Source organism: Centruroides sculpturatus, unplaced genomic scaffold, assembly GCF_000671375.1.
Source record: "Centruroides sculpturatus isolate CEXI.00-Female unplaced genomic scaffold, Cexi_2.0 scaffold1424, whole genome shotgun sequence".
Taxonomy (NCBI): Eukaryota; Metazoa; Arthropoda; class Arachnida; order Scorpiones; family Buthidae; genus Centruroides; species Centruroides sculpturatus.
Window position 1 is genome coordinate 23,933 of NW_019385601.1, and position 23,750 is coordinate 47,682.

General features: G+C 31.1%; 1 protein-coding gene across 1 annotated transcript; it reads left to right on the forward strand.

The window, feature by feature from the left end:
- Nucleotides 1–1,194: 1,194 nt before the first annotated feature.
- Nucleotides 1,195–20,526, forward strand: LOC111640485. The gene is made up of 6 exons (XM_023386490.1): nt 1,195–1,507; nt 9,351–9,485; nt 16,268–16,320; nt 17,576–17,686; nt 17,767–17,911; nt 17,991–20,526. The coding sequence occupies exons 1-6, from the start codon at nt 1,324–1,326 to the stop codon at nt 20,048–20,050; spliced, it is 2,688 nt and encodes an 895-aa protein (XP_023242258.1). The 5' UTR covers nt 1,195–1,323; the 3' UTR covers nt 20,051–20,526.
- The last annotated feature ends 3,224 nt before the right edge of the window (nt 20,527–23,750 follow it).

The window sequence follows — 23,750 nt, forward strand, 5'->3', positions numbered from 1 at the left end:
TTAAAACATTTTAAATAATTTATTACGGCGCCTTTTTTGGGAAGACAAATGTATTTTCGATAAAGGGACTATCGAAGCTTTATATAAAGATTGATTCCATTTCGATAGATTTGATCTTTTGTTTATTCTCCATCCAAATGGATGTCAATAGAAGTTGTCGAATAGAAGACCCAACACTTAAAGCCTGTATTGATAAGAGAAGAAGGAATTCTAACGATAAGGACCTCGAAGCTATTTAAACATCCACTCTGAAGGAAAGACAAAGCCTGCTTCAATCTTCTTAGTAAATAGCATGTTTAATTCTGAAACAAATTACTTAGATTTATAGCGCTTTCTGGCAAAATCCCGATGGTAACAATCGTAACGTTAGCTAGATAGGAGGCCATTACAAATGACAAAGCACCCTGGCCAAAAAAAACTCTCTGATAAATAGCTTAACCATCGTTGTGGATGATCTTTTATCGAATCTCTGCTTACTTCAAGGATTTTTTTTTAAAGAAATATTTCCGTTTTCTACGTCCCGAAGAATTTATTTTTAACTTTTAAATAATAATTGTAGTTCTTAGAGTTATTTTAACAATTTTTCTCAATTTTTTTTCTTTTCTTTTCCTTAGAAAAATGCCCGAGTGTGAGGAATTTGGCGATAAAATAATATACATTTAGTAAAAATTCATTCGACTCGAAAGAAATTTGGCAGGAAAAGACTTTAAACAATGAATAAATTTATTTATTTTTTTATTAAAGGAAAGATAAATCTTGCGATTACAGAAAATTGATTTCCTGGAAGATTATTCTATTGCATATATTATGAAATAATTATTTATTGATTGGTATACGTGAATATTTTTATATTGTATACTATTTAGTTCTAGTAGGAAAAATTGTATATTGCACTTCTCGAAGAACTGATTTAAAAAAAATAATAATAATAATAACAAGTTGACCCGAATTTTTTCATTATAAAATTACACAAAAATTATTTATATTTAACTTAAAATAAAGAATTTCTTAGAAGTGTATAAGTACGAATTTAGTACAAAATTACAACAATCGAAGTGTACAAAAAAAAGGTTCTATTTTCCGTGACGTCACACTATTCTATTGCATAATTTGAAAATCTTCGACACATAAAATTTTATGCGGCAGATGGCGCTGAGAGGAGGGTCGACACCAATTGAATCCCCCATACACACGCACGCACACACACACACACACACAACTGCGAAATGCATAGGTGATAGCAGTAACCAGTCGAGCTTGTACTTTGGTGTAAGCAGATGTCACTTTGTACAATGCGGGTGTAGCAACCTACAAACTTTTCAAATGTATCGGTTTAGTGTCCTGTTTAGCGTTTTTCTCTTAATGGATGCTGCAACTGCCGCTGAAGGCGACGTGTGTTATAGTACAGGAGGTATCGCCGGAATTGTCTTGGCTACAATTGCGGTGACACTTATCACATCTGCAATAGCCCTCTTCGCAGTTTGGTATTTCTACAATAAACGTTCAGGTATTTATTATAACTTTATATATACATGGTTGAAAATAATGTGTTACGGGTATTGCAGTTTTCAAATTTATGACCGCGCGTTATTTAGTAGGGTAAGTGACAAACCACAGGCTAGTTTTTTTTTTTTTTTTAACAAGTTATTGCGTGATGATCTTGTTACCCACTTGCCCATTTTCTTTTAATGCCGCCATATATTTCCTCAGATTCGAATCTTCGCTCTCTTAAATTATTAAGAGTATGTATTCTATTTAATTATTCCTTTTTGTTTTATTTTCTTAAATGGATTAAATGATATCTCGATGGCTCTTTTCCACTACTTTCTTCCTCTTTTTTTTTTTGAGTTAAATATCGATCTCACACATATACACAACTATTTCTATTCCGTCACAGATCTCGAATGGACTTTTTTTTTATTTAATAGTTTGCACACCTGTTTTCTCTTTACTACCTGTAGATCAAACTCGTTCAATTGTCAATGCTTTTATCGCGTATTTCTGAAAACTTAGTTTAGAATAATTTTCCTATTATATTTTATCGTCTCAATGAGTTTTATTCCAAGCGAAAAACTCCAAAATGTCGATACAAAAACAAAAAAAAAAAGTGTTCTCTGCAATATATAAAAATAACTGAAATATATTTTAATAAACGTACTATAAAAATATAACTTAACTGGGAGAGAATGATATGAATTCAAATGAAATTTTATAGGTTATTTACTTTTCTGTTGAATAATAGACCTGTTTTCATGCCACTTTTTAAACTGTTAAATTTGCATATTATTTAAGTAAAGATTAAAATTTTTTAATCTACAAGAACGTAAATATAAAACTTGTTCTGAATCGTATAAAGTATGTAAAGAATACACNACTTAAGTGTTTGCATATTAAAAATGGCGATGGTTTAATTAATAAAATATTTTCTTAGCATCTAAAATGATGATTCAGGTAACTAATTTCCAAAAATATATTCTTTTCATTCGTTTTTTTCCCCTCATTTCTGTGTATAATGGTTCACTGTACGTTTTATATTGCCATGCGGAAATATTGTATCCGTTATATTGTTCGCAGTCAGGACGGTATCAAAGATTTTGGCGTTGGATTATAAACAGATAAAAAAGAGATTAGAATTGGTTATCAACAGTATCGTGCGGAGATAAATTCTATTTAATAAATCACATTATGATGTTATATCGGACAATGACGCTTTTGGAATTTCCTACAACCTCCCCTCAAAGATTTTTTTTCCACGTAAAATGTCTAAAGAGAGAGGAAACTATAAGGCCATTTAAAAAAAAAAAAAATAGATATATATATATATATATATTCGTGTGCCAAACAAAATAAAAAATTTTTCATATTTTCGACCTAATTATACAAAAAAGAATTGCCTTTTTGTAATATATTTTTCGGATCTAAATTAAGTTTAGTATCATGGATGCTCCGGTATGTCGAAATTGTACCTGTACGCCTCCGGTAATATCCATGCATATACACTGGTTAGTGAGCTTTTTTTTTCATCTGTAAGCTTTTCTCGGGGGAATAACAACGTCAACAAACTTTAGAAGAAACTAAAAGGGGCGCTGCCTCTTGTATAAAAGGTCCTCTATCCCCGAAGGGCGTTATCTATTCTTGTGTAACGCGATGACGATTTTCAACGACGTAATATCGGTGTGACGTATTAAAAAAAAAAAAAAAATGGTAAACAATCTCTATGAAATTTTAGTATTTTGGCGCAATGCCACCCCTTGCCACGTTTGTTTTCTGTAATTGAAAATATTTTAATAGTCATATTTCATACAGAAATTCTCCTCGATTGATTATGGAGCTTTCTAGATGTGAGTTGTTATACAGTTATTCTTTCGTATCTTAGAGGAAAATTTATGATATTATTTTATAATACTATAGTAAATCTAAAAGTTTAATTTTTTTTTTATTTTTTTAATTTCACAGTCGTATTATTATCAGTGAAAATGCAACACAAACAAACGGCCCAAGGTCGATTGTAAAAAGTGTTGCGATAGGTACGGGTGGAAATTTTTGTTTGTTTTCAATATTTTAAAGGAATTTCACACTCCGATTTATCAATAGATTTAATCGAATTGTATTAGAAATCATGATTAATTAATAATAATAATAAAAAAAATTAAAAATTTTAATATAATAATTGCATTCATTTTCGAATGTTGCGCTTGAGTTAGAACGGATGACGAGGTAAAATTCTGTTTTGTAAAATATCTCTTAAAGACATGACCTATTTTTATAATAGTCATCATTAATAATTATAGAAATACTTAGAATTTTATGTAGATAATAAAATTCGGTATTAAGAATTTGAGGAAAAGTTTTGTATTTTATTTACCCGGATGATTAATTGTTGGCATCGAATATACGATATTCAATTAAAGCAGGAAAAACGAGCTAATGGCTTGTAATCGATACGACAGCGAATTATCTGGATGGAATTTTATTATTTTAATATATATATATATATATATTATTATTATATCACACGATAAAGGAAACACTAAAGATAAAACGTTTGGCCACGACTACACGTGTCCACACATTTTATGTTAATCGGGTCAGTAGCTCAATATATATTATAATAGATAAAAAGTTCATTAACAGTAATTAATTAAAATTCTTCTTAATATTTCCTCTTAAAAACATTTATAAAATATAAACCATATTAGTTTTTAATCCTTCCTTCCAGTAATAAATGCACTTTCTCGATAACTAAAACCATACTTTATCGTATAAAATAAGTTGTGGCAAGTGTCAAAAAGTTTCATTTTTCCAAGCATACATTACTTTCGAACGTCAGTAAGTACTGTACATATATATCGTATTATATCTTGTAAGTGACAACGTTAAAACACTTAAATATAATCTTACTAATAATGTTATACTACTACATGCTATATACAAAGATGTCAGAAACAGATGAAAGGCTATACAATAACTCAGTAGTGCTTTATCTATTCAAAAATACTTTTCCTTATATATATTCTTCTCCTTTAGATACGCTGCTCTGCTGGAAAGAATTTTTTATGCAAAACAATGTAATAAAGTATTATTCGTCAGCGAATACTTTCGTCATTGTGTTTATAAATTTCAAACAATAAACAATTCCGTTATTAATTACGAACAGACAGAAGAAAAAAAATAAAACAATGCAAGAACCGTTCTAAATACCGAAAAACAAATCATTTACGGTTCCTATGTAACCTAATTTAGGAATATTTCCATGTTTTTTTTTGGCTTACTTGGTAAGTGAATCGTGTATCTATGCAATGCATTTCTGTAATAGTAATGACCTCCGAAATTCAATAATGTAATCATTATACACTCGCAATTGTATGCCATTAAATTGTTTGTTTAATTAAAACGAACTTAACACGTTCCCGGAATATAGTTTCTAGAAAGCTTTTACGTGTTTCGTAATGGAGTGACTATTTGTTTATTTGTAAATTTAAACAGAAACGTGTCGATGCACACCTGCCGCCATTATTACAGCAGTAAATATTTTTTTCCCTGGCTTTTGTTAAGTGTTTTAAAGATTCTGAATTTTCGATAACCAGGTTAAATATGCAGACGTCTCGAATACAACCATGTAAGGAATGTATTCTGGAGGGAGGAAACCTAGTTTTAGTCGGAACGTGACTGAAGTAGCATACCTGTACGACTCTGTGGGTGTGGACGACTCTTTCAAGGACATCCCTTCTTTGTTATCTCTTCCGATTCTTGTCTTTTTGGGATAAATTATATAACCCTTAACCGCTCCGAATGGTTTTGAGGTGAAGCTAACATAAAATCGTAGACCATAAGCTAATCCAGCTGCAAGATTTCTAACCAGATGTTCGACAATTAACGTGATTTATCTGACCTTTCTCTAAGTAACTAACAATCACGCCTTTTTTTTCCATTCGTTTTTCACAAAAACTAATCGTCGGATTTTCGTAAAATATAATCAATATTGTGATTCTTTTTTTAAAGTTTATTAAATATTTTAATACCGATATTTTAATACCGAAAATTAATTACTTAATAACGTAGAAAATTACTTTATGCCGCCAATTATTCGACGTTCACGCCGTGTCAAAGGTAACGTTTGTTAAATTTTCACTTTCGTGACACAAGTCGGCGTGTGCCTCATCATTCACCCATCACCATCTTTGTTCGTGCAAGATCATTGAATTAATTTACCGAAAATTTACATGGTTAAAAGTATCCTTTCCCCCCTCTCTCTCTCCATTCTATTAATTAAGAACTGCAGACTTACTAGTGTAATAAAAAATTTTTCCATGTATAAACTATGGAAATTATGATAAAAAATATAAGCGGAAATATTGGAAAATCCCACAAAGTTAAACTGGGTCAAACAGATCGCACGGACAGCTTTAATTGTGTATATAAATAAAGGCCTTGCCCGGAGGCCATTTTTTCCAAATAATCTAAACAAACTGAACTTAGGGCCTTACGTTATTAATCTATAGTTTAGGGCCTCATATTTCTACGCGTATCATTATTTAGTGGAAGAAAAGGGCCTTTTATATGTTAGATCTTTAGATCTACAAGTCTATGGGAACTTCAGTTAAATAGACTATTAATCTTATTTAATAATATTTAAAATAAAACATGATAAATGAAATTTTTTTTAATGATGAATTTGTTAAATTTAATTTTATCTATATCATCTTTATTAACGTACAAATATTTATATATCGAGAAAAATAATTTTAAAATATAATATTTTAATTATATTGTTTTAGTAGTGGTACTTTTTTTTATATTAAAAATTAAAGCAAATTGATGGAATGGAATGACACATTGAAACCACGTGAGATTGATCAATAGTTTTAAGATCTAAATGAATGGAATTTCAAGAATAGAATTCCTATTAACTCTTTCACATTCTTCATCCAAACACGCATATAGCTTTTATAATTATTTAATTTATTATTTTAATATCGTTAATGAAATAACGAAATTATTATTGAATTATTACAGCTTCCATATGTCATCTGCCACCAAAACCTGGACCGTGTGATAGGTATTTTCCGAAATATTTTTATAATCCCAAGACGGGAACTTGTCATCTTTTCATTTATGGAGGATGCGGTGGAAACGATAACAGTTTTTCTACAAGGTCTCAATGTTTAAATGCATGCCGTGGTAAGTATAAAGAGTGACGTGTAATATAAAATATTCTCAATTTATATATATAAATCGCTTGTATAAAATCGCTAACAATTTGGGCCAAATTACATTTAATATTTGAAGTATTCTACATCTAAAATTATATAAAAACATTGTTTTAAAATACGATAGAGACATAAACAAGCGTATACTATAATATATCAATGTAGTAAATCTAAAATTGGAGCTAAGATCGATAAGATTTCATAAAAGTTGTAGCAGTTCATATACAATGGTGAATTATTGTGGTCGAATGTAATGCTATACACAATGATCAGCATTTAGGTCAAGGAAGTGCATCATGCAGCACACATTTATTATAGTTAAGTTTGAAAGCTCTGATATAATTCGTAAAATAAAATAATAAAAGAACATATTAATAAAAAATTCTATCAAATTCTTATTTTATTTTATTTTCTTTTACAGGATTANATATGGCGAATCCATCATTTTATTTCATCATCAATCATCATCATCAATTTCGTTCGCATTTATTATATCTATTGTCGGCCTTGTCGAGTCATGAGAAGTCTCCACGTGGATTATAGCCTACGTCAATTACCAAAACCCCGTTCGAATCACGCTTCAGACATATAAATGTTGGATATTACCTCTTAATTTTTTTTTTTTTTTATATATAAATAGAAACAGGGTTAACAAACAAGAACAACCTGGCTGAAAAATTCAGTTCATTCCTTCTCCTCGTTTTTCATTTCTTTAATAACAACCGAGCGAATTAGTGGGCAAACTTGATACATAAAAAATATATATATATTTATTATCACGATCGATTTATCATCAAGAATCAAATTATCTTAACTACAAGCCCGAACGGTTAAATAAGAAGAAAAAAAAATTAAACTAAAGATCCGTCTCTATTTTATCTTCTTAAATAAAATTTACTCTGTAAATTTGCTCCTCCGAATCATTCTCATCACGTTCTGTCTCTTTGTTCATCGATTGACTTTTATACATTATATACAAGCATTTAATAAAATATTTAGCGGTAAAATATGCGTAATTCGAGTACTAGACACTAGTTATTCAACTTTTAACTTTAAATCAGGTCAAGTATCACCCACGGTCTTTATAGACCTATATAAATATCTGGATGGTAAGTTATTATCGACTGGTAATTAGTATTCTTCTTGTATTATACAATGTTTAAAGAAGAAAACAAGGTCGTTCTATTAAGTTCACCTCCTTTTAGTGACGAACAGCTGTTTCCTCCGATGTTTTCAAGTGTCAATATTGTTACGCCTACTTAATAACACACAGTAATGTGGAATTGACCTATTTGATCGAGAGTCAGACATGGCAGAGATAAGCCCACGTTGTAAAAAGAAAAAAAAAAAAACTAGTGAAGTTTACCTTGGTAGACGAATCAGTAAAGATGATAGAAAAATGGAAATGCTTAATAGAATTTTAAAATATTCATTCCGAATGCTTCATTTTGAACGTCATCTTGGTGATCATGAATATTGCAAAAATAAAAAAAAAGAGGAAAAACTTCTCTACCATAATAACAGATATTATAATAATACTTTTTTTTAACTCTCTTAGAACAGAACTCCATAATATAGGCCTATTATTCAACTCTATTGTTCGATTTTCGTGCATATTTTTAAGAATGTATTACATTGAAAAGTCGGTGTACAACCTGTAATTAAATCTCCAATAACATTAAGAAAAATCTTACGAAGCGCAGTTATCTACGATAATTGATTGGAAAAATATCCGTCTACTTAAAAGAATGAGCTATATAGAAGAGTAATTACAGTATTTTAATTACAATAGAGGTTAAAAATACGGTACACGTTTCGATTTTAAAATTATGGTGTATTTTTTTTTTTTTTTTTTTTGTCGAGAATTAAACAAGAGCAGCGGATGATAAAAGAGTCCAGGAAACGACAAAACTTCAAACATTAGGTCACAAAAGGTGGATGATTTCATACAGAAATTCTCCTCGATTGATTATGGAGCTTTCTAGATGTGAGTTGTTATACAGTTATTCTTTCGTATCTTAGAGGAAAATTTATGATATTNGAGAATTAAACAAGAGCAGCGGATGATAAAAGAGTCCAGGAAACGACAAAACTTCAAACATTAGGTCACAAAAGGTGGATGACGTGTACCTGTGACCTTCAGCTATTCCTACTTCCTTTGCAAAGTACGCATTTTCGAAGCTTAGGGGCTATTTCGACGACCCGGTTGAGATCGACGGGTCGAAGTTTCTTTCCTACATCGCTTCTACCATCACAATTTATGATAGAGACGAACTCCGAAGCGTTCGAAGTATGCAACTTTTAGAAAAGATTAAGTCATTCCTATCTTGAAAAACTTTATCATTTTTACTAATCATTCTACAATTTTTCGTCTCGATAAACAATTAATTTTTAAAATTATTTAAAAAAAAAATGAATCTAAATAACTGTCTAAAGTCCAATCCTAGTCACATAACTAAAATATTCCTGTGTACATGTATAATGTTTCCTATTCTCTTTATGGTTTAGTTTACTGGATTTTCTACTATTGTAACTTAATTTTTTTTTTTAATTTATTAACTTTTATGCATGTTTTACGGCACGCAAACATAAATATTATATTAAATTGATTAATATTTATTTTTCTGTTTATAATTTTAGCCAGAAGAAATGGAGTAGAAGAAGAAAATCTCTCTCAAAAAGCAATTCCAGAATTAGACAGTAAATATGCTTTTGATAATCCGTATTTCAGAGACGACGAAACGGATAAAGCGACGGTGGATGATGCGGAAAAAGGTAATCAAATCATCATCATCATCATCATCATCATCCTTTCAACAGCATCTCAATTTATATGAAAATAATGGATATTTTACAAGTTTTACAATCTTAAATTTAAAAATTTTGTATATAATATAGCCTATATAAATTTTTTAAAGTTTATATAGGCTATCACGGTAAATTAAATTTGCACATTCATTTAATTATAAATAGATATATTTCCTCAAATAATCGTATTAAGCAAATATTTATATTAATTTTTCGTAATTCACCATGTTTATATAATAAAAAAAAACTTGCGATAAAATTTTTGTTTATCGTTCGTAAAGACAAATTTTTATTTTTTTTAAAATGTTCGTTCTAAAAAAATATTAAAATAGTCGATAAAATAGCGATTTATTTACATAAATGCGATGATAATAATGTATTAATAATACAATTTTAGTTTGTTTTATTAAGTAAACTAGACTAAACATGACCTAAAATATATATTTTTTTTCTTATCCTGGTTTAATTATAACAATTTATTCCAATTGATAATCTGTTAAAGCGCTTTCCTTTGTTTACTTTGCCTGATTTTTACATTATAAAGATCTTCTTTTCCATTGTGAGAATTCTCCTGTTTCGAACCCAACATCAGTTCCTTCCGCTCTTTCGATCAATGAATATGGCGAATCCATCATTTTATTTCATCATCAATCATCATCATCAATTTCGTTCGCATTTATTATATCTATTGTCGGCCTTGTCGAGTCATGAGAAGTCTCCACGTGGATTATAGCCTACGTCAATTACCAAAACCCAGTTCGAATCACGCTTCAGACATATAAATGTTGGATATTACCTCTTAATTTTTTTTTTTTTTTATATATAAATAGAAACAGGGTTAACAAACAAGAACAACCTGGCTGAAAAATTCAGTTCATTCCTTCTCCTCGTTTTTCATTTCTTTAATAACAACCGAGCGAATTAGTGGGCAAACTTGATACATAAAAAATATATATATATTTATTATCACGATCGATTTATCATCAAGAATCAAATTATCTTAACTACAAGCCCGAACGGTTAAATAAGAAGAAAAAAAAAATTAAACTAAAGATCCGTCTCTATTTTATCTTCTTAAATAAAATTTACTCTGTAAATTTGCTCCTCCGAATCATTCTCATCACGTTCTGTCTCTTTGTTCATCGATTGACTTTTATACATTATATACAAGCATTTAATAAAATATTTAGCGGTAAAATATGCGTAATTCGAGTACTAGACACTAGTTATTCAACTTTTAACTTTAAATCAGGTCAAGTATCACCCACGGTCTTTATAGACCTATATAAATATCTGGATGGTAAGTTATTATCGACTGGTAATTAGTATTCTTCTTGTATTATACAATGTTTAAAGAAGAAAACAAGGTCGTTCTATTAAGTTCACCTCCTTTTAGTGACGAACAGCTGTTTCCTCCGATGTTTTCAAGTGTCAATATTGTTACGCCTACTTAATAACACACAGTAATGTGGAATTGACCTATTTGATCGAGAGTCAGACATGGCAGAGATAAGCCCACGTTGTAAAAAAAAAAAAAAAAAAAAAAACTAGTGAAATCAGTAAAGATGATAGAAAAATGGAAATGCTTAATAGAATTTTAAAATATTCATTCCGAATGCTTCATTTTGAACGTCATCTTGGTGATCATGGAAAAATTCCTAATGGTTAACCGAACAAGTTGAGTAGTAATACGAAGAAAGCGCGTACTCTATCTTCAAAAAAAAGTGCGGTTATGCAACCGCAAATTCATTAGAAAAACAATACCAATCATATGTCGAAAGCTTTATTCTGGATTTGGCTCCTAGTCAGGAAATTCCAGTTGGTGACGAGTGTGTGTGTGTGTGTGAGTGTGAAGTAAGGTCATTTTGTTTGGTCTTCTCGGCAACTCGGTCCTCTTGAAGGTCAAAATAAGATCAAATGTAAAAGAAATCGTTAAGAGACAACGAATATTACTTTCTTAGAAATGACTCGCTATAGTAATTAACTTTTTTATTTTTTATTTTTAGTATATAATGCGGTTTTTTGGGTACGAAAAAGCGTTCTTTGTAATATTGTGGTCATAAACTCGTTTTTTTTCCAATGATTCTTTTACTAGTTGAATAGTTTGAAATGATAACTTGGAGGATTATTTTCTGTACTTTTCGTAAAGAAGTAATGAAAATAAAAGAGTGCATTTAATTGTTAAAGCTTTCAGATGCTTACCTGTTAGATAATATCGAACGGATATCCAAGGAGGAACTAGATATTGCGTGTTGAAGGATAAGTGACTTTGATCGGAATGTTGATAAATATCGGAAGCGAGTACCATTAATATCTAAATGTTCTATTTCGTCATCCCGTTGCCAGTAAATGGCCCCTGACTAATAGTAAACAAAGGGTTCGATTTCTTTCCTATTGAATGGTAATTACTATTGGAAAACGTTTGAAACGTAATTATAGACCATTCTCCTGCTCCCCTTTGTTTCCTTTATTAAAGAAACCGATAGGCTACCAATATCCTAATTAAACGAGAATAAAACTTCTTTTCTGGTTCTTACTTTAAGAAAGAATATAATGAAGATGGAAATATGATCGCTTAATAATATTGTATAGTTTTGAATGGATAAAAACAAAAGAAAACTACAGAATATATTGCAAAGTATAGATTATACAGAATTCTTTGATGATAAAGAATAAAAAGAATTATTTTCGTTTTACTTTAGTTATTACATCAATTAGAAAAGTTAAATTTGTGATTAACACACATCATACGTAGAAACATAATTAATTATTTAATTACAAAATAAAGTTGTAATGAGGATAACAATTATTGTAGGCTTTTTTTTTCAAGTTTAATCACCTTTAACTCGCTTTCTTGGAGATAGAAGACATAAACAGGCCACGTGTTTGAAGGATAAATTCCACTCTCTCTAGTCTGGATGCTGTGTGACATTTAAACTAACCAAACCACCATTCTCTTGAAAACACGAGGAATTTAAACATCGATAAAAGAAGGGACACGTAAATTGTTATCAATGAAGTCGAATCTGATCGTAGATAATTTCCTTTGGACAAAGGCGCCATTTCATCGTCTTCGACGATCAATGTCGTCCCATTTCGGATACCCTTGACCTCCGACCCAGCCGCGCGTCCAGGTATGCACCATCACTTTGGTGGTACTTGGCATTCCCGATGGCACTCATTTTGCTCACGTCAGCTGTTTCGTTGCTGTCAAGGTCAATTTATAGGGAAAGATATGACGTCATTATATTCCCATAAATATTTAATAAGAACTTCTTTAATTATGCATGTTTAAATTATACAAAAGTCTATCAATAAATTTTAAAAGATCCATATTATTATTATTATTATATATTTTTCTTCCAAGCCACGAAGGAAAAGTTGATCGTACCCAAAATACCAAAGCAGCTAGACTATCGATAATTGGACATTTCTAACCGTGTTATATATCGATAGGGTGCTTACAGGATTCCAATTAATATCAGTAGCAAGAGAGTTTAGCGGGGGGTTTGTCAACGACCTTTGCCTATGTAATAACAAGAAACATCTGGATACAATTAACCAAAAATTGAGTACGTTGGATCATTTTTCAAGTGACAAATAATTTCCTTCGTAAAAGTTATGCTTTTTGTACTTATAAAACGCCACCGAATTGGATTCAGAAATCTGTTTTTCGCCCCTGGAACGATACGTGCATACCAAAGAAGACACCCCGAGGCATAACAGATACAACATAAACATTCTTTCGTCCCAAGGCCGGGCCGAGTTAGCTTTCGTCTTAACGACTAAGCTAGATGCAATGCTTTTTTTTAAAAAAAAAAACATAGTATACATTGTCCACCTTAGTAACATTTCTCTCGTAAATCTTTAAATATTCAATGCAATCTTTCATTCTGTCCTCAAAAGTTAAAATATCTTATTTTACGATGGAATCTTGTTACTCTTTATATGTCTTTAATAGATTTTCCTAGTTTTCTGTCATCGTTATCGACCTTGAAATAGGTATTGGCGCGGTGCAGGTGTAACTAAAAGATTACCATTCTTAGAATTGCTGCTACATAAGAAACTTTCAAACCGTAAGAAACGAGGTTTCATAACTGGATGATGTCATTTACGGGCGGTACGTGTAAAGGGCGTACGATTTCGAAACACTCCGGAAACGGGATAAAAATTATACGATTGATTTCTCCTTTTTCTCGTTCGACAGTGCATTGAGTTGCAACGAGCATACAAGAGTTTTAACAAGTATTTACTTAGAAAACTTTCCGTGTAGTTTGTCTCAGTTTTCCTAAGCGTGCAAATATACTCGCACAACATCACGTATTGACACTTGATTAATGTATGAAGCACTCCAAGGTCCACGTTGTTTACGTCCCCGCTTCGTGTTCGACTCCACCTGTGTAACTCCTCTCCCGCATGGAATTTCTGTTAGGTTAAATATATATATAATATACGTATATTTTCTTTTTAATTAACTAACCAATCTAAACGACCCAATTGTTATAATATAGGTCTACTAATCAAAATACTACGAGCATACTTTTACCCCTGTTCCATTTATCCTCGCTATTAGTACGATAGTTTCTAAAAGTGGGGCGCGGATTGTTTATTTTGTTGCTATAATAATATCGTAACGGTTACATAAAACGAATTAATCAATCAGACAAAATGACTTAAAATTCGAACTAGACAAGATGGCGATCTCGTCGATTACATATTGACAATTACATATTGACAATAACATAGATTTTACTCGTATACGTAAATATATCTTTTATTCATCGGCTGCGACGTAAATTAAATAGGTCGTACTGTGATTAAGACAATTATTTCTGCGTGTTTCTTCACGTATATTTAAGTTTAAATAGCAAAAACGAAATAGCATAATTACAGATTTTGTGATGCAACTTTTTTTTTATTTGCGAGTTACAATGGTAGAGTCGTGTGCGAATGATGTTATATTCAATTTTTCGACACAATAGTCTATTTAATTAAAGTATTTTGTGTGTAAAAATTTCCATACCGTATCTCTCTCATTCAGGACCGATCCGAGTAAGTAGGCAACTGTCCGAGTTAAGCGATACGTAACCAAATAACCGGTATGAAACGATGTATTTGTTGCATTTATAACATTCCTCATTATTCAAATTTAATGGCACGAAAACAATGAAAGAAAGAATTCAACCATTAAAAAAAAAATGCTTCGTGTGTTAAAAGTAAGAGTTTATTTATGTTAAAAATCAAGGTTATGGATAATAAAACAAGATGTAAGTTTATTTTAAAAAAAAAAAAGTGTTCTCTGCAATATATAAAAATAACTGAAATATATTTTAATAAACGTACTATAAAAATATAACTTAACTGGGAGAGAATGATATGAATTCAAATGAAATTTTATAGGTTATTTACTTTTCTGTTGAATAATAGACCTGTTTTCATGCCACTTTTTAAACTGTTAAATTTGCATATTATTTAAGTAAAGATTAAAATTTTTTAATCTACAAGAACGTAAATATAAAACTTGTTCTGAATCGTATAAAGTATGTAAAGAATACACGAATTGGTTAAGCTATTAGAGAGGTTGCGGCCGACGTTTTCAACGCAAAAACGTGTACGTCGGACGTTCAGCGCCGCTTTCCTGTAAGCCTAGACGTTTGACAATGGCGTTTGGAACGTCAGTGGAATCATGCTCGACGTTCCAAACGCCATTTTCAAACTTCTAGACTTACAGGAAAGCGGCGCTGAACGTCCGACGTACACGTTTTTGCGTTGAAAATGTCGGCCGCAACCTCTCTATTATATTTTATAAAAGAAATTCAAACGTGGGTCGTAAAAGCTTTACCACAAGAACAAATATTGTTTACAGAAAAACATTAATGCGCTGATAATGTATAGGCTATACTGTTTGATTCGTAAAATCTTTCTAATAAAATAACGACGAGAAAAAAAAAATGTGTACAAGAGTTTAGTTTAAAATATCTCTTAAAAGAACTAATGTGCGTACTTGCACTATTAGAACAATAAATGTAGCAAATATTTACATCAAAAACACTCCATCGTCTAATGTAAATATCACAATCCTATAAATAATTCAGCGTGTCCGTAGATACCACAAAATTTTACGGATGACAAACTCGAATGAAAACATGCTTGTATCAACGTATCAGTAACACAAATTCATATTTTTCTATTGCAAAAAGAAAACCATCACTATGAAATTTAACAGTGTTTTTTTTTTTATTATTTTATAAACTTTATTCGATGTTTTAAAATTGAAATTAGAATAATACGAAGCCACGGAAAAATTGTTATCAAAACCGTCAAGAACACAATGTTTAATGGTCGGTGGTGCACATGACAAGTTACACGTGACAAATTTATTTTAATAACTGTCGGCAGAAATTGTTTTGAGAAAAATTTCACCACCTCGAAGAGATGGCTTACCACAGTTTCGAAAGATAAATCTATATGACACATCAAGCCGGTAGTTTCCGATAGGTGTGTGACTAATAGGGGAAACGCATAGCGTCATCTCCTGTCATACAAACACCCGAAACGGATGTTGGAGTACTTTCTATTCGAATATATTATCTTCTATAATAAGAACGAAGTTTTTGTTATTGATTTTTGACGGGTGACAAAGATCTCCGATCAATATCACTCTCGAAGGCTTTTCACGATTCGAATATCGGGAAATAAATAAAATACATCGAAATTATCATTCTTTTATTATTTGTTTTATTTTGCAGGGCAAGCCGGAATAACTTCGGATAACGGAACCGTGGTCCAGCCAAATTTTACGGTAAGTTTCTCATAATGATTGTCCCATATTCATTCCTTGGTTGCTTTTACTCCGTCACACTTCCCCCCTCAGGGTCGAATTTCATTATTCATCTTACCAAATAAACAAAGTCTAACCATGCAGTCCACGTACCGGAAACTTGGCATTGTTGACAGTACGCATTCTTTCACCTTTTCCAACCGAGAAGACTACCTTTGCCTTCTCTATAACAGAATGTTCTCCACCTAACACACGGTCAATTATTCTTTAAAAAGTTCTAAAAAATATATATATATATTCTCTTCTCGCACGTAGACGTCGATCGATACTCGATTAAATTAATTTTGAGAAGTCGACTTAAAAGTTTTCCTTATCCTGAAAACTCTTCAGGCAAATTGATATCGCTTCTCAATGACGAGGGTTTTGACCTTAATCTTAAGTCGGACGCATTCTGTTAACTTAATTATTCTGTTTTAGTTTCTATAATTAGAGTAAGGTGCTTCTCGGCAATATAATTTATTATGAATGGAAACGAGGACAGTCGATTATCTTAAAATGCTTTCTCGATTAAAGTTTCGATATATCTGATCGTAAATTCCTTTAGATTAAATCGTAACGAACTACCGATTCTAATTAAAAAAAAAAATAGGCCCAATTTAATTAAATAAGGTCGAACGTTACCGTCCAATGTTTAATATTTATAATCCAGACTTTGGAAACTTTTATATTTTCCGAATATTTCCTTTGTTCGGTTCTGATACTTGGAACGTTTACAATCTTTCTACAAATGTTCTTTTTGATCTGCCAATTTTTAAATTGAATGGGTAACTTAATCTCATATCTCATCCGTTATATATTTTTTCTTCCTCTTTTGGAACGAAAACAAATCAAAATTTCCCTTTTTTTATGGTCAATACGCGGGTCTATCTTCCCCGTAATTCTTTTCTTAAATGTTTTTCCTTCTGTCTCTTATCGATCTAAAAAGTTAAATGTTATTTAAACGTTAAATTTCCTCTTACACGTTCATTATATCTTTTGAAACGTTTAAATATATTTTAATACATTTACTGCTTCTAATTCCATTATTTTTTTTTGTATTAATTCTATCATTTATCTCCAATGACTGTATCATCAATTCACTCTGACTTCGGGAACATTACAGCATATTGATTAATTTCACTGCTTAATAGACTTTTTTTTTTTAAAGTAAATTTTTTCTTTAATTATATTAACTTATAAAATAAATAAAATTTATAGCGTAAAATATTTTTTCTAGGTATTTCCTCCAAAAAATAAAAAGTTGAAATTAGCTAAAAATCATCCTTTCTCTTCAGTATTCCACGGAGTGAAGAAACAAAGAAGTCGAGATGATTCTTATTTGGCTGTAGTAAGTTCTTACTGTGGATAGCTAAATGATATTCGATAAGAATTTCGCATATGTAATGAATTATAAATATTCTTTTGTAGGAACCGGAACGAATAACGGTACCTTTAAGAGGACACGATTTTACCGGTTTAGGTTTCAATATCTGTGGTAATATGAGAGATGGAATTTTTGTCAAAGACGTTCTGCATCACGGACCGGCCAGCGAATCCGGAAAGATTAGAGCTGGTAGAAAACACGTACCATTCTTTTCTTTATTCTACTTGCTTCTACGCATTCTAACACATAATTTCTCGTTTTATTATAGGAGACCGCATTCTGAGCGTGACCGTATCTTTCAATAATATGGTATACGAGGACGCTTTAACTATTTTGAGTTACGCTTCCCCTTATAATGTTCACTTAGAATTGGCCAAAGCTACCGAAAAATCACAAGTAATGCCCACTTCCCCGGGTAAACGCCTAGGATCTGTAAGTTTTCGTTCCGGAGGACAGAGATTGTTTCATCCTTTATATCGTAGTCAGTCTATAGATGACTTGACACAAATTGGAAAAGAGACTTATCCCAATCAAGAACTGGCGCCCAAGAGATCTCAGAGTATTGGTTTGACAACCAATCAAAAACCCAACAGACCATATTTAAGAAATGCCGACAGTCTACCCGAAGAAGCTGATAGATCGGCAGCAGCTTTAATTTCCACGGGTTCCCTAGATGAAGAGGCACTAGCGGTACTTGCGGAAGAAACTTTACAAAAGTCACTTTCATCCGATTCGAAATTGGAGTTTATAGAAGATACGGATTCTTGTAAAGTTCAAGACGATAACGTTCCAAAAGACGAAGAAGAATCGAAAAATTCCAACTTAGTCTCTCCAGAAGATGTCAAAATAACTTTGACCCATTCGGAAGAGAATGATAAATATGATTCAGATAAGGAGGACGATAAACCTCCTCAACCGTATCCACGTAGAGGTGGAACACCCGGGAAAAGAAAAGCACCTGCGCCACCCAAACCACCCCACGGTAATTCTGCAGAAACCATAGCACAAATTCATCAAGTGGATTCGGATGAACTTGACTGTAAAAATTCGAAACTCGATAAATCGAATAACTCTAAAGAAACCTGCGATATACCACAAATAAAAAAACTAAAAGATGGGGGAGAAAATGATAGTTTGGATACAGAAAGTTTGCACGACGACATCGGAAGTCACTCCGATGTTTCGAACGATTCCTTAGAGTTAGGTATACCCGAAGAACCCAAACGCAAATCTTCCTCGCTGGGAGATCTTACTAAATTAGAAGAAATAAGTACGAAAAAATCACCAACGCTATTAGAAAGAGCGGTATCGTTGGATCTGAAACAAGATTCCATTCCAGATTCCAATCTAGTGCAACAGAAAAAGATTTTGAAACCACCAGATTTCGATAGGAGTGACAGTACAGACGTCTCGACCGAACAGAACGGATCCATAGAAAACGATCTAAAGAAATGGAATGTTGGCGATAAGCAAATTAATATGAGTTCAACCGAATGTCAAAGCGAAATATTTAATGATTCACAGAAAAACGACGTTGAATTCGAAACTGCTTCGGAGCCTTCCACAGCCAGTCATTCCCCGAGTCTTTCTATATCTAGTGATAACGAAACAAAAACCATTACCTCAACACCAATAAAGAAAGTCATTCAGGCCGATACTTTATTAACGACTGATTTGAAATTAAATCAAGAACATAATCAGAATGGTGTACCTCGCGAAAATGAACACAAATTAGGAAAAAACCATACAGACAGTGCGATATCCATAGAAATTCCGGTGATTCCACCCGTCATTAAACAGTTAGAAAAGAGAGAACATCCTTCTCCGCCAGTTGTACTGCAGTCTTATCAACCATCCTCGCAGCAGAAAGAAGTGATAGAAATCAGCGAAAAAGAATTGGACAACATTATGATGTCCCATAAACAGTTTTTATTAAAGCAAGCAAAAGCTACCGGTGTATATACTAATTTAAATCCAGACGCTTCTAAAACTGATGCCGAGATCGAATTCGAATCGTGGAGCTATACAGACGAACAGAACAGTAAACAGACTATTAACGGAAACGAAAGTGATACATCAACCAGTCATTATAATACCGGATTAGAGATGTCTTCCGAACTCTCCGAAACAAAAGAAGCACCTCTGTGGAAACAAGCGGGATTATACGAAGAAGATAACGCTCCTTTATGGAAACAGAAAGACACATCTCAGGAATATACCGTAAGGACACCGGGAGGAGGATACACCAAAACAATAATCATCACTTCATCGGGCGATGTTCCATCCAAGGATCCCTCTCTTCCGAAATTACAACCGTCTTGTAACTGATTTTATACGGACGAACAATGACTTTTATGTCAAGTTGTCTGTCTCCCTAGGGAGATCTGGTTTGAACCGACTTTGCTCAATTTGACATCTGTAAAAATATTAAGTTGGACGGCTTTTCACACGACAAGCGTAACATACCCATTATAAATCGTGAATGATTAAGCTTTAAAGAGAAAAACCGGAGCAAATTAGAGTGTGGTTGGAGCTGGAATCGTTTACGAAACGGAGACACGCTGCCATTTTCAAACGCAGCTATATTGTAAAATTTTATAATTTTTACACGAAAACGTTGAAAAAAAGCACTTATTGCTGAATTTGCGAAAAAGTTTTTAAAACGATTTATTATTTAATGAAAACAATCTTCATAACGTTTTAGAATCAACAAGACCAATGCGTAGAGTTTAGACTACCTTCAATTTATTCCTCTTATTAAAAAAAAAAAAAAAGCAAGAGAGAAAGTATACTTAAAGCCATTTTACAAATTTAACAACTGACTTTTGGCAATAGAATTTGCCAAAATTAAAAAAAATATATATGAATATATTTAGTCCCAAAGTATCCATTTCTAACCATTAATCAAGTACTGGAATGAAATGATTCCTTTCTCAGGGACAGCCGAACAGGGCATCTCATGGAGTTATCTCGAAAGTGGGCCCTTACCAATCCGGCCAACAGAAGTGTCAATCATTCCATTTATAAAATCGTGTAACATGCTTATATGGGTGTTTATATTTTAATATCACTAATAACATTTTATTTTAAGAATCTAACTAGATAAAAATCATTTAAAAAAAATATTTCGGTTTTTAAAATATCCAAGGCGATAACTATAATGAAATTTAATGAATAACAACGAATGTTCGCGTAAATATTCCTCTGTCTTCAAATCAATTTGTTATATAAATATGAATAAGCATTTTTTGTGTGTATATCTGCAGATTTTCTTGTACATAATTTTTGTAATTTTTATGTAATCACGATTAAACAACGTTTTCCATAAAAACCTGTTTCTTTTTATACTCGTTGGAACATGATCTATCTGTACAATTTTGTAGCCAACACGTACATTTAGCCATGTCGAATTCCATCCTCTAGCATTGTCGACGCCCTTCCTGCCCATTGAATTCCGTTTGCACCCTAAAAAAAAAAAACGAACGACGAAATCCCATTTATGAAAAAATAATAATAATAATCCATTCGGATCTTTAGAACCCAAAGTAAAAAGGAAAAAAAAAAAATTTCATAATTCTGAATCGCTGTTATAGAAGTAACACAGTGCCGAGAATTTTTCCACGAAAACTCTTGGATAAAAAGTGTGGAGACAAGGCGACACCAGACAAGATCTATTTTTATTCTAGATTAACCGGGTATATTGCCACGTCCTCGATCTAAAAACTTGGTCTACCTAAGGCCAAATTTTACAGAGGACAAGACCGGTTGTTATAGCACGGTTCTAGTAGGACATTATTTGACACAGTAGCTTAAGCCGAATGTTTCTATTAAATCCGGGACGGAAAAGACCGGTGGAAAAAAAAAACCTAACTCGCTACTTTAAAATGTCTTTTTCTTTTAATTATTCGACCTCGAACTTGTGTTTTGGTTTGTTTACGCAATAAATTTTTCAGCTCGTTAACTTTATTACACGTGATTATTATAGCAAACCTTGAAACAATGATAATTAGAGAGAGTGAAAGGAGCGCAAAACATCAGCTGTTGGTTTTGTTCGAAAGTCGTGAAAAATATAAAGTAAAATTATTCATTCTAATGCGCATTAATTAGCATACAGTATCCAACATTCTATAGATAAATAACAGCATCTCCATCTAGTGTCAATCATGTTCTTAATTTGTTTAACATGCTTCCTATATAAACCCCTTTAATCACACACAAATTTAATTATTGTGGCAAGAGATATAAGAATTAAATTTATGTATAAACAAATAGATATAATGTATTATTAATTTATAAAAGAAACTTTATATTCTTCATTAAATAAATAATAATAATAATAAAAAGAAAAAAGTATGATCAAAATCTCAATTATTTTTGTAAAGTTCATAATTTTCTTTTGTAATTATTTATATAAAATTATAAAAATTAATAACTTCAAAACATGTTTTTAATATATTATCATTATAAATTTTATTTTTTGAATTATTAAAATAACATATATACATACAAAATTTAAATATTATTTTATTTTCTATTGTATCTTCATTTAAAAATATATGTTAATTATTAAAACTCTTACAAGAATATGTAAATAATTCTTCTAAAGTAATTATATGTAAATAATAAATTAACTTGTGTCTATTTATTATTGTGTTATAGTGAAATACTGCAAATTTCAATTCTATACTTATGACAATGGCATTATTAAAAAGTTATTTTTAATGAAAAACTTCTTAGAAGTCCTTAAAGTTTAAAAATAAAGAGAAATAAGGTTTTATATATAAAGAGTTGCTTAAATAAATTACCCTAACTTGTGTAATACAATTTATTACAAATTTTAACCACACAAGGATAAAAATGTTACAACTTTCAAACTATTCAATACCTTTACATATTGAAAATTGAATTCTGTATTGAGACTAAATCATATGTATTTTTTAAGTTTGTAGTTAATTATCTAAAGATAAAAAAAAAAACAAAAGAAGAAATAAATTAAGTGATTATTTTCAGTATCAAAGGTATGTGTTGGAGATAACAACAACATATACAATAATAATATTTGGTATCAGATAAAAATAAATATATAAATAAGAAATTACATTAAATTGTAGTATATTTCATATAATTTATGTTAGAAAATCTAAGATTTAGTGTTTATATATATATATATTTTTTTTTTGACATTTTATTGAATTTAATTTGTCTAAGTTTCAAAAAACTCAACATATTTCAGTGAATTTTCACTAGATCCATCATATTTGAATCATTGCCATAAACTGAATTTTTTCTGGGAGATTTCAAATATAGTAAACATGTACTTTGATAATTATTTTGATTTATAAAAGTCAATAAAAATTATACTCTATATACAGGCAGTCCCTGAGTTACAAATGCTCAACTTATGGACAATTTGAACTGACAAATGAGCTGCTGTAAAGCCTGATTTTATTATAACTTTTATTATTATGTATTTGGAGATGATTTGGAAGTATTTTATAAGCATAGAAAGTTAATATATGTACTATATACTAAGACAAATATTTAACTAAATATCCTCTAATTTACCTACAAATTCAACATAAAGATAGAAACAAAACTCTGCAAACTTCCTGTAATAAAAGTCTATAAGTCTAGTGACGGCCACGTGTTTGAAGGATAAATTCCACTCTCTCTAGTCTGGATGCTGTGTGACATTTAAACTAACCAAACCACCATTCTCTTGAAAACACGAGGAATTTAAANAAAGAGTTGCTTAAATAAATTACCCTAACTTGTGTAATACAATTTATTACAAATTTTAACCACACAAGGATAAAAATGTTACAACTTTCAAACTATTCAATACCTTTACATATTGAAAATTGAATTCTGTATTGAGACTAAATCATATGTATTTTTTAAGTTTGTAGTTAATTATCTAAAGATAAAAAAAAAAACAAAAGAAGAAATAAATTAAGTGATTATTTTCAGTATCAAAGGTATGTGTTGGAGATAACAACAACATATACAATAATAATATTTGGTATCA

Coding starts and splice junctions, on each gene's coding strand:
- LOC111640485 (XM_023386490.1), top strand. CDS start 1,324: ATGTATCGGTTTAGTGTCCTGTTTAGCGTTTTTCTCTTAATGGATGCT. Junction 9,486..16,267: donor GGTGGATGATGCGGAAAAAG/GTAATCAAATCA, acceptor TTTATTTTGCAG/GGCAAGCCGGAATAACTTCG. Junction 17,912..17,990: donor ATCCGGAAAGATTAGAGCTG/GTAGAAAACACG, acceptor GTTTTATTATAG/GAGACCGCATTCTGAGCGTG.